General features: G+C 42.2%; 1 protein-coding gene across 1 annotated transcript in view; it reads left to right on the top strand.

The window, feature by feature from the left end:
• Positions 1–7,199: 7,199 nt before the first annotated feature.
• The window catches only part of NPNT (nephronectin), a 45,135-nt gene continuing 37,079 nt past the window's right edge, over positions 7,200–15,255 (top strand). The window contains exons 1-2 of the mRNA XM_061478068.1: positions 7,200–7,856; positions 9,220–9,320. Of these exons, the coding sequence (XP_061334052.1) occupies positions 7,786–7,856; positions 9,220–9,320 (172 nt within the window). The 5' untranslated portion in view covers positions 7,200–7,785. The remainder of the gene's footprint in view (positions 7,857–9,219; positions 9,321–15,255) is intronic.

Below are 15,255 nucleotides of genomic sequence, written 5' to 3' on the forward strand. Positions count from 1 at the left end.
AGTTTACTGATGACACACGGCTGGGAGGAGTGACTGATATGCCAGAGGGTCATGCTGCCATCCGGACTGTGGCAGGCTGGAGTAATGAGCTGACAAGAACCTCATGCAGTTCAACAAAGTCGTGCACCTGGGGAGGAACAGCCCCATGCTCACATCCGCTTGGCTGGAAGGCAGCTGTGCAGAAAAGAGCCAGGGGGTCCTGGTGGACACCAAGTTTGATATGGGCCAGCAATGTGCTCTTGCTGCAAAGGCAGCTGCTGGTATCCTGGGTTGCATTAGGAGGATTGTTGCCAGCAGGTAAAGGGAGGTGATCATTCCCCTCAGCACTGGTAAGGCAATACTTGGAGTGTTGTGTCCAGTTCTGAGCTTCCCAGTGCAAGAGAGAGAAAAAGCTACTGGAGACAGTCCAGCAAAGGGCCACGAGCGTGAATAAGGGGCAAGAGCATCTATTCTCTGAAGAAAAGCTGGAACCGTTCAGCCTGAAGAGAAGATTTGGAGAGAATTTCATCAGTGTGGACAAGTATCTGGTAGGAAGGTGTAGACAAGATGGGGCCAGGTGCTTTCAGTGGTGTCCAGTGGCAAGAGGTAATGGACACAAACAGGAGGTCCATCTGAACATCAGGAAACACTTTTTCACTGCGAAGGTGGCTGACCACTGGTACGGATTGCCAAGAGAGTTTGCGGAGTCTCCTTGGACCTATGCAGAAGCTGCCTGGACCTGGTCCTGGGCAACCAGCTGTAGGCGACCCTGCTTGAAGAGGGGGTTTGACCACATGACCTATAGAGATCCCTTCCAACCTCAACCATTCTTTGATTCTGTGAAACAATGATGGAAATAATCAGCTATCCATACTCCATCTCCATGTTCTAAGTTCTGAAAGTTCTGTCAGAGATTGCAGTTCTGTAGAATTGAACACAGGAGCCGAGTCAGCAGTACCACAACTATGTGAAAACTCTCCTTCAGACCATCCATAGTAGGTTTTCCTGCCTACAAGTTCGCCTGGCATCTCAGAACATACTAAGAATTTTCTATATGTCAAAGCAAGATGGAAATTAAATAAGGAATTCAGTCAATTAGACATGCCCATTTTCCCCTTGAGAATAGCAATTTAAACTCATTTCTGTAAGCAGTTCTATGTCAATTTATCAACAACCAGTACTAGAGGATCCATCTCATTACACAGATGTAGCTCAGCTCAGGCAAGTAAAGTTACAGCACCTGAAACCAAAGGAAACAGGGAAAATCAGGACCCTGAGTGATTTATATATTTTGAGCTAATTTATTCCATCTTTGCCAGAATTTATGTAGCAATTCAGGTTCGGTATGAAAAAGGAAGAATAGTCTGCAGAATCAGGTTAAGGTAGTGCTTGATCATTTCTCTCTGGAAAGTCATAAATTATAAATTATAAGTTATGTAGGTAGTCTGAGCAGTATACCCACTCTTTTTTTGTCTGTTATTGGCAATGAGCCCAAAGCACGAGGGAGAACAAAGTTAAAACTGTGTGATAGTCAAGGCTGATATCTTAGGCTACTGTAAATAATTTCCTTCTGGTTCTGCATCTCCCAGGGTATTTCTTACTGTAAGGACTGTCTTTCATGAGCAGACACAATTGAATCCATGCTGCACCAGATTATTTGCTGCTTTTGTCCTAAAGACAGTTCTGGTCACTTTTCAGGCTGACTTATGGCTGTTTCTTGCATGTTAAAATTCTTGCATAGGCCGAGAAGTCCTAGCTTTCAGTCTGGGCTCATGAAAAGGAAAACTCCTGTAAAGTTCGTAAATATTTTCAGGTAATACACAAAAGAGTTGGCCTGCTTGATTCAAATCAGTTTACATTAGAACTGTGGTCAAGAATGTGTCTTCATGGAGATCTCCTCCATTAATGTTGCCGTTTCCTTTTGTTAAAAGTTATACCTGAAAGCATGAGGTTAAGTTTGGTTTCAGCTCACGTTTTTGTGTTTTTTGATTCTTAACAACTTTTTTTTATACTGTATGACATATGTGGCTTTTTTTTCCTGGTTTGTTTTCTTCATATTTTCTTTTAGTTGTAGATAGTAGTCTGGGGATTTGATTTTTACCTCATTTTTTTTTATAAAGAATCTGTCATCAGCCTTTAATACTGTTGAACAGAAGGTTTTTATGCATTTCTTTTCTTTCCATGACAAACACAGTGCATTGTTGGCTTTGCGTGTTGCCAAGTTATGTGTATTTTGTTGCCATATAAGTAGTATTCCATTGGTAATTTCCACTCAGGCTAAGTGTCTTGCTTATGTCTCGGCTCTGGTCTCTTGACTCTGACAGCAAAGTGTGTGTGCGTGTATCATGGAGATGATAATGATTTTGGTGACAATGTATTGGTGATGCATAGAACGGTTTTCTTGTGTTCAAGTGTTTGGTTTCCTAAGGAAAGGAGACAGCCTCGGACATTTGCTGCATGATGTAAAACTGGACATGAAGAGCTGTAGTGCTATCTGCAAAACACATGCCATAAAGCTACTGGAGTTGTACTGGACTCAGTATATTATTAGAACAGTAGGACCTTACAAGGATTATGTGGGTAACACTGTTACAGAAGTATGACTAAGCCAGGCTCCTTAGGAAACTTAGCCCTGCTTTTCACCAAACTTTGCTGGTTTGTTGTGAAGCTTCCCCAAAGGCTTTTTGCACACTAGAGCAGTGACTGCTGAGAGCTTACTGGCTGGAACCTGGAGCAGATAACAAGGATGCTAATGTGTTCTGGAGGCATTCTGTTCAGTGCTGACAATCTGATTGCATAAAATAGTTTGTCAGTCATTAATTCAAGAGGTTCCTAAAACTTTCTCCCTTTTTCAGAGTCGGAGGCCATATGCGTGTTTTTCTGCTCAGTCTGTGAAAGCAGATTTCACTCGCATGAGGAACTCTTCCCAGTTACACCCTGCTGCCTGCCTGCAAATGGGGATCAATGCAGTGTAGTTTTCAGTCCTGTCTACAAAGAAATTCCTTAAGCTTATGTTTTCCAGCAGTTGGTATCTTTTTTGTTGCTGGCATAACAGAGAGGTGCAGGATGTGCAAGGCTGGGATTAGTGCAGGCAGTTTTGCACTATTTTTTGAAGTTGGCTGTGCTGTCATCACATATTTTACTGCATTCAGTGATTGTGTTACAAGTGAGGCCAAGTAGACTTACTCCCTAATGTTAAAAATTTGGGGGTTATCGTTCTGATCCCCTTGATGCAAAATACCTTTGGTACAGAAATTGGTAGCATAGACAGTTAGGAATCTGTTTAAAAGACATGCAGAAGGGAAATTTTACTGAGCTTTGAAGGGTAAAATATTGTTTATGGAGGAAAATAAATTCTTTACACTGTAATGAAATACAGGAAACTTCAACACAAATGCTAGTCACAGTTTTAAAAGAAGTATTAAGTATGTGTGGAAAAGAAATACTGTAAAGGCAAATTAATTTGGAAGGCCTGATGCAGAAAAAAAACATTTGGAAGCTTTTGAGTTTGTATTTCCACAGAACAGTGTTTATCTGTGCAGAAGGTAATTTGATACTACAGTGTCTGATAGTTTTGATTACTTTCTTTCTCTTTCAGGTAGGTTTACTAAGAGGAAAGTGGAGTACCAAGATTGATTTAGCTGATTGAATTGCTGGATTTTCTTGATGCCTCAGAGTTTTCTTATTAGAATGGGACTGACAGAGATTGTTACCTAGCATATGACAGAGGTAGTATTTACTCACTAAATACTACTTTTAAATATACCAGATATAAACTTGGTGGAAAAGCAGGATTGAGTAGCTGCAGGGGAAAAGTAATGATATTGAAAGTTTTGAGGATAATTTGGACTTGGATTCTTCTATTCCATTTTGCAAGAAGTATACATGTTACAGTAGCATCGCTAATGCTAATGCAGAATAAGATCATGCATGCCGTTAAGTACAAGTATCTTTTACATACATCATAGTGTGATTTAGAGACTTGCAATTGTGTGGTATTTGTGGTTAACTTTCTTAGCCTCAGTGAGGGTGAAAGAAGAGAGGAAGGATAAATTTGTGGTTTAAGTATGAAATTGGAAAATAGGAGATCTGTTTCTGATTTGATGACAGATGATTTGTTTTGTGGGAAAATCCTTTTCTGTTCCTTAATTTCTGCTTATGTAAATGGGAGAGTTACAAAAAGTATTGCCTGATTCTGCTGAATAGGGGACTTAATTCATTAATATTTGTAATGTGTTTTAAGACCAGAGGGAGGAAGTTAACATCAAAAAAATTGGACTTGGAAGAAGTTATTTAATGCCTCTCTCAAAAGTTAAATGGCAGTAGATTGCCCTCACAGAAACATGTTTTACTGGTGTGATTATGTCCAATTCATAGGTACCTGTAATGATGAAGGTAAATTTATAGTTGTTTCTGGGGGATTTCTGTCATATCTGCCATATTTTATCATCTACCATCTCTACTATTATCTGCCAGCCTGGCATATCTGCCACTTGTATCTTTTCAGCTCTTTTTTTCCTTAATATTGCCTGTCCAGTTGATGCCAGGGAGTATTCCAGAAAGTGGTTTTTTTTTCTGTTGTCTTTTTCCCCACACGAATGGTTGTAGCCACAAAATGTATATTATAAACCTGTATTTAGCCCTGCAGGTCAAGTTTTAAATACTAAGACCACTGGGTACAGTCTACCGCAAGTGAAGTAAAGTATTACTGTTAAAGAGGAACAGATCCCATGCATACACAAAAGGTTTATTTCACTGGAGAAAACAAGTAAGCTTCATTTCAACAGAACTGGGTGTCCTGTTCTTTTCGTGCTTTTTTTAGTTGATGATACTTTTATCAACAGTTACATATGTTACTCATGATATTGGTTCTTTAATGGAGTTTAGCACTGCTCTGTATTGTTCTTTTGGAAAAATAAGAGTACTGTGCCAAGTGGTATGTTGAACCGAGCAGTATGGGGATGGAGAAGAGTAAATAAGCATAGTGGAAAGGGTCACTATGTTTGCATGAAATAAGCAACTTTTCAGGCAGAATTTACTTTCCTACCCGCAATTGCTGCGTGCTTTTTGACTTTCATACACAAGGGCACAGCATTTTCAAAATACTATGTCTTCCTCTGTGTTTCTGCTTCACTGTTGCTAATTTGCAGCTAAAAACCTGACTGTCGTGTCACGCTCAACCTGCTGTTTCACCAGTGTCTTTGAAAAAGTTTTCTTGGATGCTTGTTTTTTTTGCCCATGCTCCACTCCATGCTCTGCTTGGGAGCTGGGTACATGGTAGTCATTCATCCAAGTGCTTGATGCACAGCTGCTAGACTTTTATTACTAATGTCTTGCTGAACATCAGCTCAGCCCATGATGTGGCTTCAAAATGTGCCAGGTTTTCATACTGCTTCACAAAACATAAGGCACAAAAGTGCTTCTAGTAATGTTTCCAACAACTTCTCCATCTCTGTCTTCTATGTGTTACCTTGATGCATACCCCCACAACACTGGGGTATGGAAGACAGTTTTATACACATTTAACTTGTCAAGAGATCTGGTTCTTTGCCAGCTTACTCAGTAATCCTTCTAGTGTCCTGAGTATGAGAAACTACCTCATTTAGAAAACACTACTGGCATTGATAAATGTTGTTAAAATAACTGATTTCAGAAATGACTGGATGTTCAATCCCATAGATGAGCATGGAAGTGCAATACATGATCTTTCAATGGCTGGTTAACTGTTTTTTTCAGGCTGAATGTTCCAAAACAAATTGTAAAGGCAGAAGTTTAACCAAGAGCAGACAATCATAATTGGGGTAGGCACCACATCTAACCAGTGCACTAATATTAATGTACAAGAGTGCCAAACAGGCTGCTGAGGAAATCCTAAATACTGAGTGCAGCCTGGAGAGATTAAACAATCTTGCTATCATTTATAAGTGTAGATGTTTTAAAGGAGCAGTTTATGCTTTAAAGTTGCTGTGTGCGTAAGTACCACTGTGCAGCTTTGTGAAAGGGATTGATTTTATGACATGTCCTTTTGGACATCAGAGGGAGAGTGTCAGGTTGCCCTAGACCTTAATTCACAGTGATGTTCAAATGTTGCTTTTGGCACCTGTCCTGAACTTGGCTGTGGTATAATTTTTTCCTGCAAGCTGGGGAGATGCAGGCAGGTGCTGTTATCAGAAAGAAACCCCTGTGGTTATCACAAATAGGATTTCTCCCCTTTTGCCCATAAAATCTTGACAGCATTCTGCATGGTCTGTTATCCCACATCACACTTACCAATAGGAAAAAAGTGATTAATCAGTCAGGAGCTGGAAATTGGCTCTGTATTTCAGCAGGAATCTAACCTGAGCCAGGTGCTCTCCTGTCTTTCCCAAATGCCACTTCGTGGTTGTCTTCACCGTTTGGCTATCAGCTTCTCATGTGAATGAAGGGAGTCAGGTTTGGTCCTTGGTGCAAACCTCTGAGGGGGCTTGCTTGTTATCTAAGCATAGGTAACGAGTACCTTGCAGAATCAGCACCTTGTAGCTCTTAACAGTTGTTTTTTCTCTCTGTCTGAAAAGTGCTTGGTTGAGGCTGTGGACAGAAAGCTTGGGGAATTCATGGTTCTGAAAAGGTGACAAAAAGAGGGGAAGGAGTATTGAAAGGGTCTTTCTGCTGTAGAAAGTGGTAAAACCACTCTGGGAAAGGCTGTGATTTTTCAAAAGCCTGCTGGCACTATTTGTAGTTCCCTTTGAGTTGTGTTACTTGAATTATCTGTGAAGCATTTTGAAGGTGGAAGATGCTCTGTACAGAACTACCAGCTCAAATCTAAAGCCTGAAGTTGTGTTTGGCATCCAGATGCTCCCTCCCAAAGGCATTGGCTTTGTGTTACAGCACAACCCAGAAGATCTTTGTTTTCTGCTTCGAAGCTGCAGCTAGACCCTTGTAAGTACAGCTGGTGAGCTTTAGCCTTGATACAGGCACAAATCAAATGCAGTGCTCGTCCAAGTTGTGGCCCCATCTGTCTGTAATCAGAGGGATCTCAAAGCAGTTCTGACACTAAATTGGTGACAGGATGTTATTAGAAGTGTCCCTCAGTAAGTCCTGAGAGCTGTAGTTCATAGAAATAAAACAAAGGTAACTGCTGTATGTTTGCATGTTGAGTACAGATGTGGTTGTCACTATTGGCAGCAGCGTGAGGATTTCGTTACACATTGCGTGTAGGTCATGTTTAAACTTGTTGATTCTTTGTTCTGGACAGAGGCTTGGGACACCTTTTGTCACGCATCTGAGAGCTATTAATAGGAGTGTTTGAGCCAGAAAAAACACAACATACACCTTGTCATTATTTCGAAAAGCTTTTTTCTGGGGGAAGTTCGGTTGGCACAGGAAAGCCAGATCTTAATGCTCTTGGCTTTGGTTGTGGACTGCTCGCAGAGAGCAGTGGGTGGCCGCCCTACTTGATGAGAAGTCGCAGCTCGAAGTGCTTATAAGAACAAAGCCCACCCATCTTCGTGTCTTCAGACCGCAGGTCTGCTTCCCCGGCCAGTGTCGGCAGGAGCGGGAGCTCATCCCCACCACCTCCTGCCCCGGCAGCTCACCCGCGCCGCTGGGTGCCCCTCAGCGGGAAGGCGGGAGGCTCGACCGCGGGCGCCTCTGCTGGGGGCGGCCGGTGCTGCCGCTCCCTGTGCGGCGCCTCCTCAGCCCGGCAGCGCGGCGGGCGGGCAGAGGGACGGGAGCTCGCCGCCGCCGCCGCTTCGGAGCTGTGGCAGCGCAGCCGGACCCCACGGCCCGCCTTGAGGGCGGCGGTGGGGAGCGCCTCCGCTACCGGCCATGGAGCTCTCTCTGCGGCTGCTCCTGGCATCCTGCCTCTCCCTGGGGGTGGCTGGCGAGTTTGACAGGAGGTAGGCGCCGGCTTTCGCGGGCGCTGCTCGGGGCTGGACGCGCGCTTGGTGCTGCTTCGGGCAGGTTGGAGCCCCGCGGGGCGAGCGGAGGGAGCCCGGGATCACCCCCGGCGGGGCGAGGGGCGCCGTCGGTAGTAACGGCACGCGGGCTCCTGACCGCCGGGGAGTGAAATGGCGGCGGGGTCTCGTTACAGGTCCCGGGACCCCAGTCCCCCCTCCCGGCCCAGGAGCGGTGCCCGCGGCCGGCTGGCTGAGGGGGCCCAGCCGCACGGCCAAACCGCCCCCGGCCAAGGTGGAGGCGCGGGTCCGGCGGGACCTGGAGCCGCTCCCGGGGCTCCCCGATGGGCTGTTTCGGCCCCGCGCCCTCCGGCCGGTCCTCCCCGCGCGTTACTCGGCAGCTCAAGTACGGGCTGAGGTACGGAGCGTTTATTACTCCGGTGGGGTGGCGTCCTGCAAGGATTAAAACCGAAGTACTTTGCGTGCTGTGAAAATAAAATCAGTTTATTGACGCCTCGAGGCACTGAAACAGAATACGGTGAAGATCACAACTCAAGTTTTAACATGAAGCGAGGTGAAAATGGATGCTCGGAGAGCGGGTGCCTCATGGGTCGTGCCGAGCGTGTCAGGTGTAGGGAGCGGCTGCGAGGCGGGCCGGGGAGCGAGCGGGAGAACCCCGCATGGTGCTGCGGGGAGCTGTCGCGGCGGTTCTGTGTGCGGACAGATCGGGCAGCGAGATCCCCCCTCAAGGATTCATTCCCTTTGGGCTTCGTTCAAAGGCAGTGGGTTTCAGCTTGTCGTTAAAAAACATTAACGATTTATGTCAATACTTTGTAATTGCTTGGGACCGTGGAGTCATTTCCTTGGAACAAGGGAAGACTCGGCTCTTCTGTTGTATTTAATTTCTGTTCAACAGTTCAGGAAACTTTTGTTTTGCTTTTTTTTTCCCTTTAATGTTTCAGTGAGAAAAGTTGGCCGTGTGTTGCAAAATAAGCCAGTGCTGAAACTTTCTGATGATGGTTTATTCCAGTTTACAAATCCTTTCAGACTTCTGGAATTATTCAATACCAGCCTGGAAGCGGCAGCAGTGAGCACACTGCAGAGCACGTCGGTGATTTTAGGCGTTTTCTCTCTTTTGCCTATCGTCGTTTACATTTTCTACACTAAACTATTAACAATAGAAATATCATATGCTCAGCTTAAAGCAGTTTCTATTTTGTTTTTGTTTTTTTTTTAACTTTTATATGTCTCTATGCAGGAGAGGTTTTTGCTGCTGTTTGTCTTTTGTTTTTTTTTTTTTAAATCTAAAATAATTTTAGCTACTTTGAAAATGTTTCACTAGACTGTTTTGAACTGTCTCGCTCAGGTGGCCCAGGCAAATAGTCTCCTCCACAGGACTGTGTCAGTTTGGGAGTAGAATTGACTGCTGCTGGGGCTGGGCCCGGTTGTCCTGGGGACAATGCCAACGTGAGTATCACTGCTGCTGGGGCTTTTAGTCACTTGTAGAGAAGGCTTGTACACATCCCATCACCTCTTTCACGTGTTCACATACATCCTTGCAACACAGGGCTTAGGCTTTTCACGTCTGAGCCTGACTGACTTAGAAGGATGTTGTCATGTTAAAATTCTGTCTATGATTAACAGCAGTACTGAAAATCATTGTGTTTGAGTAAGGTAAACTTTAGCTGGGGCAATGAGAATTTGGGGATTTCTGTTTGGTTTCCACTTCATTTCATGCTCTGGTCTAGTAGCCTGACGTAACACTACACTGTGTCATGTTACAAGCACTGCAGGGCAAGAATACTTGTGTCCAAGAAGGAAACCAAGCTGTTGATATTTCACTGAGAAAGTCCATGGAAATGTTTCAGTTAGTATTAAGTTCAAGCATTCTTTCAGTAACCCTAAATTAAGGGAATAAATCCAACTGACAGCATCCTTTTACTGGGTCACACGTGAAGAGAAACATCTCTGAGATTCTCACATCTGTCTAGAACCCTTGATATGATTGCAGCATAACTAAGGAGATAAGTCTTCATCATTAACTATATCTTCAAAAGGTGTTCTGTGGTGGCAGCTAGCACTGTGTGGAACTTAAAGTTGTTAGGAGTGTCATAGAGAGCTCAGCTTGTTAAAATTATAGCCTTTGATATGGGAACACTTGCTCATGTGTTTAACAGTGCACATATGAGTGATATCCCCTAAATTTTTGCAGGAGTGAACCTATAAATACTGTTCTTTTTTATTTTATTGAGATGCAAATGTCTGAAAAGTAGATAATTTTCTGACAAGTCGTTTTTTAAATAAACCAGGTATTAAATACTGTCATTGCTTAATCTGCAGGGCAGTGACTGCAGGTGCCAAATATTAGGCAAAAGATAGAAATAGCATTGGCAATTCAACTGTGGACTCTCAGCAAAGGTTTTGTTCAAATCTGTAAACAGCAAGACTGGCTTTTTTCTTCCCAAGTGTGTTAAAAGCCTACAATGTTTAATAGGTATATCAGATGACTGCTAAAAAAAGCTATGTAAATAAAGTACTTCTGGAACATAACATACCTGATACTGTTTTTTGATGCAGAGTTCTCAGGTTGGTATCTCTCAGGCCATACCATGAATCACTTTGATTTTTAGGGCTCTGATTGGTACCAAGTAGTTGGTTCCTTGGGCTGAATGATTATAGAGAAAGAAGGAGAATGTGAAGTAGGTTTATTGAGGCTGCTCCAGAGCTGATAGCATATATGTCCATCTTTTGTAATGCAGTTTTATTTGAAAATCATTGAGCATTTAAATGTTTGAGGCTACAAAAGCTTAATTGGCAAGTATCAAAAATTCACATTGTTTAAAAACAAGACCAAATCCTCAAAACATTAAAAGAGTCTCCCTGTGGCCCTTTTGTTACACAAGTCGTTGCCTGTGTTGTGACCATAAATTGCAGCTGGAAGTCAATTTCTCGCTATTACCAAGTCTGATTTGAGGTTGCATTTTTTATGATCTTGGGAGACAGCAACAGCAAAAGTGATGCAAGCAAAAGATTCATAATTAAAAGTTGAAAACAAGACAAGTAATACTACACAAAAAGTATATTTTATTCTTCGAATTTTGTCAATGGGGTCATTTCTAGTGCAAACTTTTTTAGGTATCATAAATGCTCTTTTTGTTTTTTAAGGTTAAAGCTGGGTGAATTCTCACCTCCTTCCACTGCATTTTAGTCCATTATTCACAGATTTGCTTTCTATGCACATTTCGAAGAATTGCAGAGACGGATTTTACATGGTCATCTCCAGTAGCTAAGACCAGACTTTCAAAAGAATATGGTTATCACTTAGGTGTCTGAATGCATTTTTTTCTTATCTTTTTTTTCCCATAATGGGTGCTGATTATTTTTGAATCACTAGCTCAGAAGAGTCTCAGATATTTGGGCAAAGACTTTATCAAAAACTTAGAAGCTCCTTCTAGTTTTCAGATGGCAGCCAAACTTGTCAAAATAAAGCAAGAAAATCTTCTCCAGTTGTGGGTGGTGAGAATTCCAGTCATATCACAGAGCGGGAGATTACACTAAATGAAAGTGAATCTCTTTAGTGCTTGAAATGAATCTTTCTAGTGCTTGCAGCCAAACAGAAAACCTGTAGTCAACTCTCCACCTTGGGAATGTGGCATTCAGTATAAAAGATTAACCTGGCACAGAACACAGCATTCCTGGCCTCAAAGGAAAACTCGAGTGCTTTTACAAAGGGCCAAGTACACAATTAGTTCTCCCATTTTCTCTATGGAGAAAGGCATACCTCCTAGTCCTGTCCCTGAATTGGTGACATAAATACACGTCAGACTTTCTTTACTAAATGTATCTTTTCTTTGCCATTTCTAGAGTAAACTGTACTTGCACAATGAAAATGTATAAAGTCAGGTCTAAATATTAGTGATGAGACTCAGTTTACAAGTGAGTCTAAAAGAGAAGCTGTAAATACTCAAGCAATAATGCTGAGCTCTTCATTAGTAAGCTTGAACTGCTTTTCTCAAACTAGTTTGAGCCATCCTTGGTATGCCTCCAAGTGCTACAGCACCTTTGGACTCTCACCTGCTTACTCAAGCATAATTTACTATGTAGGCACTAATTACCTCTGAATTTATCTTTCTGACAACAAATGTAAGGTAAGAGCCATGCTGGAGCCAGAGTGTAGCAAGAACACAGGCTCTGGTACCTGATAGGTTTGTCCCAGTTTAGAACCACAATGAGCCATGGGGTGGTGATTGTTAACATACCTGAATACAGACTCTGCTGTCCAGCTGAGCTGCTCCACTAAACATGTGTGGGCATGCCTTCTGCCCACCTTTATTGAGAAAAAGGTGTGTTAGTTTAAACCAACTGTGAGATTTAAGGTAAAATGTGACAGACGTTTAAGCCTGTATATGTCAGCTCTTCACAGGGTAGCAGTGTGGCACAGCTGACGTGGTAACTCATTAAACATTGGTAACTCATTGCTCCTCATCCTCCATCCATAATCCATCCATACAGTTGCAAATGGAAAATGAACCGTGTTATCTAAACTTGCTTTTGTGAAATGTGGAGCAATTCCTTCTGTGTCAGTTTGACTGACAAAGGAGTGCACATAGACCATAATCATGCTTACTGCTGCTTGGTAACGCAAGTCAGCATAACTCAGCTATCTTTTCACTCTTATAAACATGTAGGAAGAAGTTGAGATCAGGCTTCTCCTTTAATTTATGCTCTTCCTTTAAAACATTCTCTGTGTCCTGTTGATAAATTACACCAAGACCTGTACATGTAAGGAAGTGCATATAGGTCTGATCTGTCTGTAAACTGTCAGCGTGAGCTGTAACATCTCAGCTAGTACAAATATTCTCTCTTCTGCGAGATGAAATTGACTTCCCAAATGCCCTTTCCAGTTCCAGCAAATGCACTTAGGTGTCCTTCCAACTGAAATAATCAAGAACTTTGAAGGAGGTTGGATGAGGTGGTTTTTTTTCTTCTTTATTTCTTGCATGTTATGAACACCAAAGTGGGATCCAAGTTTTAGACAACTAGATCCACTTTGATTTAAAAATAGGCATATTCTCAAAGGGGCTGAACAAACCTAACTCAAATTCATTGGCATTTCTTAGTCCCTGTAAATTGAAAATCCATCCACACTTGTTTAATGGCCGAATCTAGATTTAGAACTGTGGATATATCTCATCACTAATGTAACAAAGTAGCTTTTCTGAGGTTTTGATCTGGTGTGTAAACCAGGTTTATTGGTTAAACCCTGAGTGTAAAAAGTCTAATTTGGAAGCAGCAGAAATGTTAATAGCAACAACTCTTAGTTTATGTAAAGTACCCTGCTCATCAGTAGAGCTGATCCTTTACATTGGTGGACTCACAGTATCAGTCCTTTAAAGTTAGATATTCAATATCCCAGTTGAAATCAGTCCAAAATCGCATGTTGTAGTCCAGATTCTGGGATTTACTTGCACCTTAATAAGTGATAGTGGGAATAATACGTGTGGGTGAGAGTAATCACACAAAAGCCTGCTTCTGTGAAAAATGTTATGTTGATAAAGTAGAGACATATGTAAAAATAGGGCTGTTGACTTCTGTTTTTTATGTGCTATTGTTGTGCACACAGCAAGACTATAACCCAGAGCAGAAGTGAGGGTAGAAAATTTCTTCTGGATTTCTTCTTTCTGAGTAGGGGGTTTTGACTTCTTGTGACAGAACGTTTTTTGGTAACAGCAGAATATCAACGGTACAATTTTAATTCCTAATTCCTTTTGCATTGTAAGGCAACTGCATCTGCGTACTGCGTAACCCGGTACCCAGTCAATGGATTTTAAAGCATACAGGGAAACCCAAATTGGGGCCCGCATCATTGCACACATCTTGCATAAATACACATTTCTGTGTGCCAGCAGAAAAAAAAAAATTGCCTTAGGGAGTGCATTCAACCATTTTTATCTTTTTTTTTTTTTTTTTCTTTAAATATGTTATTCAGCATTAATTGTCGTGATTTGAAATATCTGCACTTCCTGCAGTGGTAGGGCTGGATGAGAAATGTCAACTGCAGAACAGAAAACAGTTGTGTCCATTCCTGTGTTCTAGCTACCATAGTCTAGGAGACCTGCTGAAGCCTGTCATGTCCTCCCCCCTAATGAGATGTCTTTTACAGCATTCCACTGTCAGGGATGGCTGTTTTCTGGAGTGTTTCTCAAGGAAAGGATAATCTGGGCCTTGCTGTCCAAGTGTCTCTGCTTGGTCAGAGGTGTGCCAAGCAGTAGGGAAGCCCTTGGGACCACTGCTGACCTACCCTCACTGGTAATCCAGTGTACAGAAATGAGCTGTGAATATATACCCACATAGTGAGCTCTGGAACTTTGTTAGCCTATCAGAACACTAACAGAAGGGATAAGAGATACACCCATTTCATGCAGAGACTTATGTGAGAAGTAGTGTGATGCTTTTCATTCTTCAGCATGAAAGTGGAAGTCCTTCCTTTAGTTTCCAACAGACCATGCTAGGGGTTATCTGAAAAATGGGGTTTTGTGGACATTTTTCTGCTAATCCATCTTGGTTTCCTGAAAGGTGTTCTTAGAACTAATGGTCCACCTGTCTTGCTTTTAGCTGGCTTACAAATATCTCTGTAGTTCTCTCAAAAACTATAAAAATGGTTTCCACATGTGTTTGTCTTTCATATACGAAATACACCTGCTTTGCACTTGGCTGCATGTCTGTTTGTAATTGATTTGTATGCTAGTTATATGTTGTCAAGGTACAAAGATGTAGGGTGCCTTTTGCTTCAAAATTTTAGCTGCAGTTTAACAGCCAAGAACTGTAGAAAGAGATAGTAGTTTAATGTAGATTTAAAAGGTCAAGCAAAATTTTTTGCAGAAAAGCAATATAAACCATCTTGAATTCTCATTCTGTGTTACAGTTTGGACAACTCCTTTGCTAGAGGTGATGACAAAAAGGGTTCCTTTTGCTGTTTTCACGTATGTACAAAATACAAGGTTGGATCTGCAGTGGTTTTAAACGAATGCAGGTCTACTGTCACATCCTCAGCAGAGGGTACTTTGAGGTTTTGTCTGGTGGATAGAAAGTTCAACCAACAGAAGATGCTTAATGGGAATGAAATCCCACTGAACATGGATTTTACAAGTAGTGATGTTACTTGATTACTTATTTCAATATTGAATTCTCATTAAACAATAGCAAAGTCAATAAAGTCTGTCTTGAGAGGGAATTGTGAAGATGAGTGCGCTCTTATCAGAGCATCCATCTGTTGTAACTCAATCTGGTTATCCCCCTGTACTGAAGTTTGACCTAGGGGAGCCAAACCAGAGTAGGTCAGCTAAGTAGTTTCCTGGCAGTTTAAACAATGACAATTGGCTTAAAAGCCCAAGGATAGAGC

Source organism: Pezoporus flaviventris, unplaced genomic scaffold, assembly GCF_033815535.1.
Source record: "Pezoporus flaviventris isolate CSIRO_AGI_PZ_B2104156 unplaced genomic scaffold, CSIRO_AGI_Pfla_v1 ptg000002l, whole genome shotgun sequence".
In the NCBI taxonomy this organism is placed as follows: domain Eukaryota; kingdom Metazoa; phylum Chordata; class Aves; order Psittaciformes; family Psittacidae; genus Pezoporus; species Pezoporus flaviventris.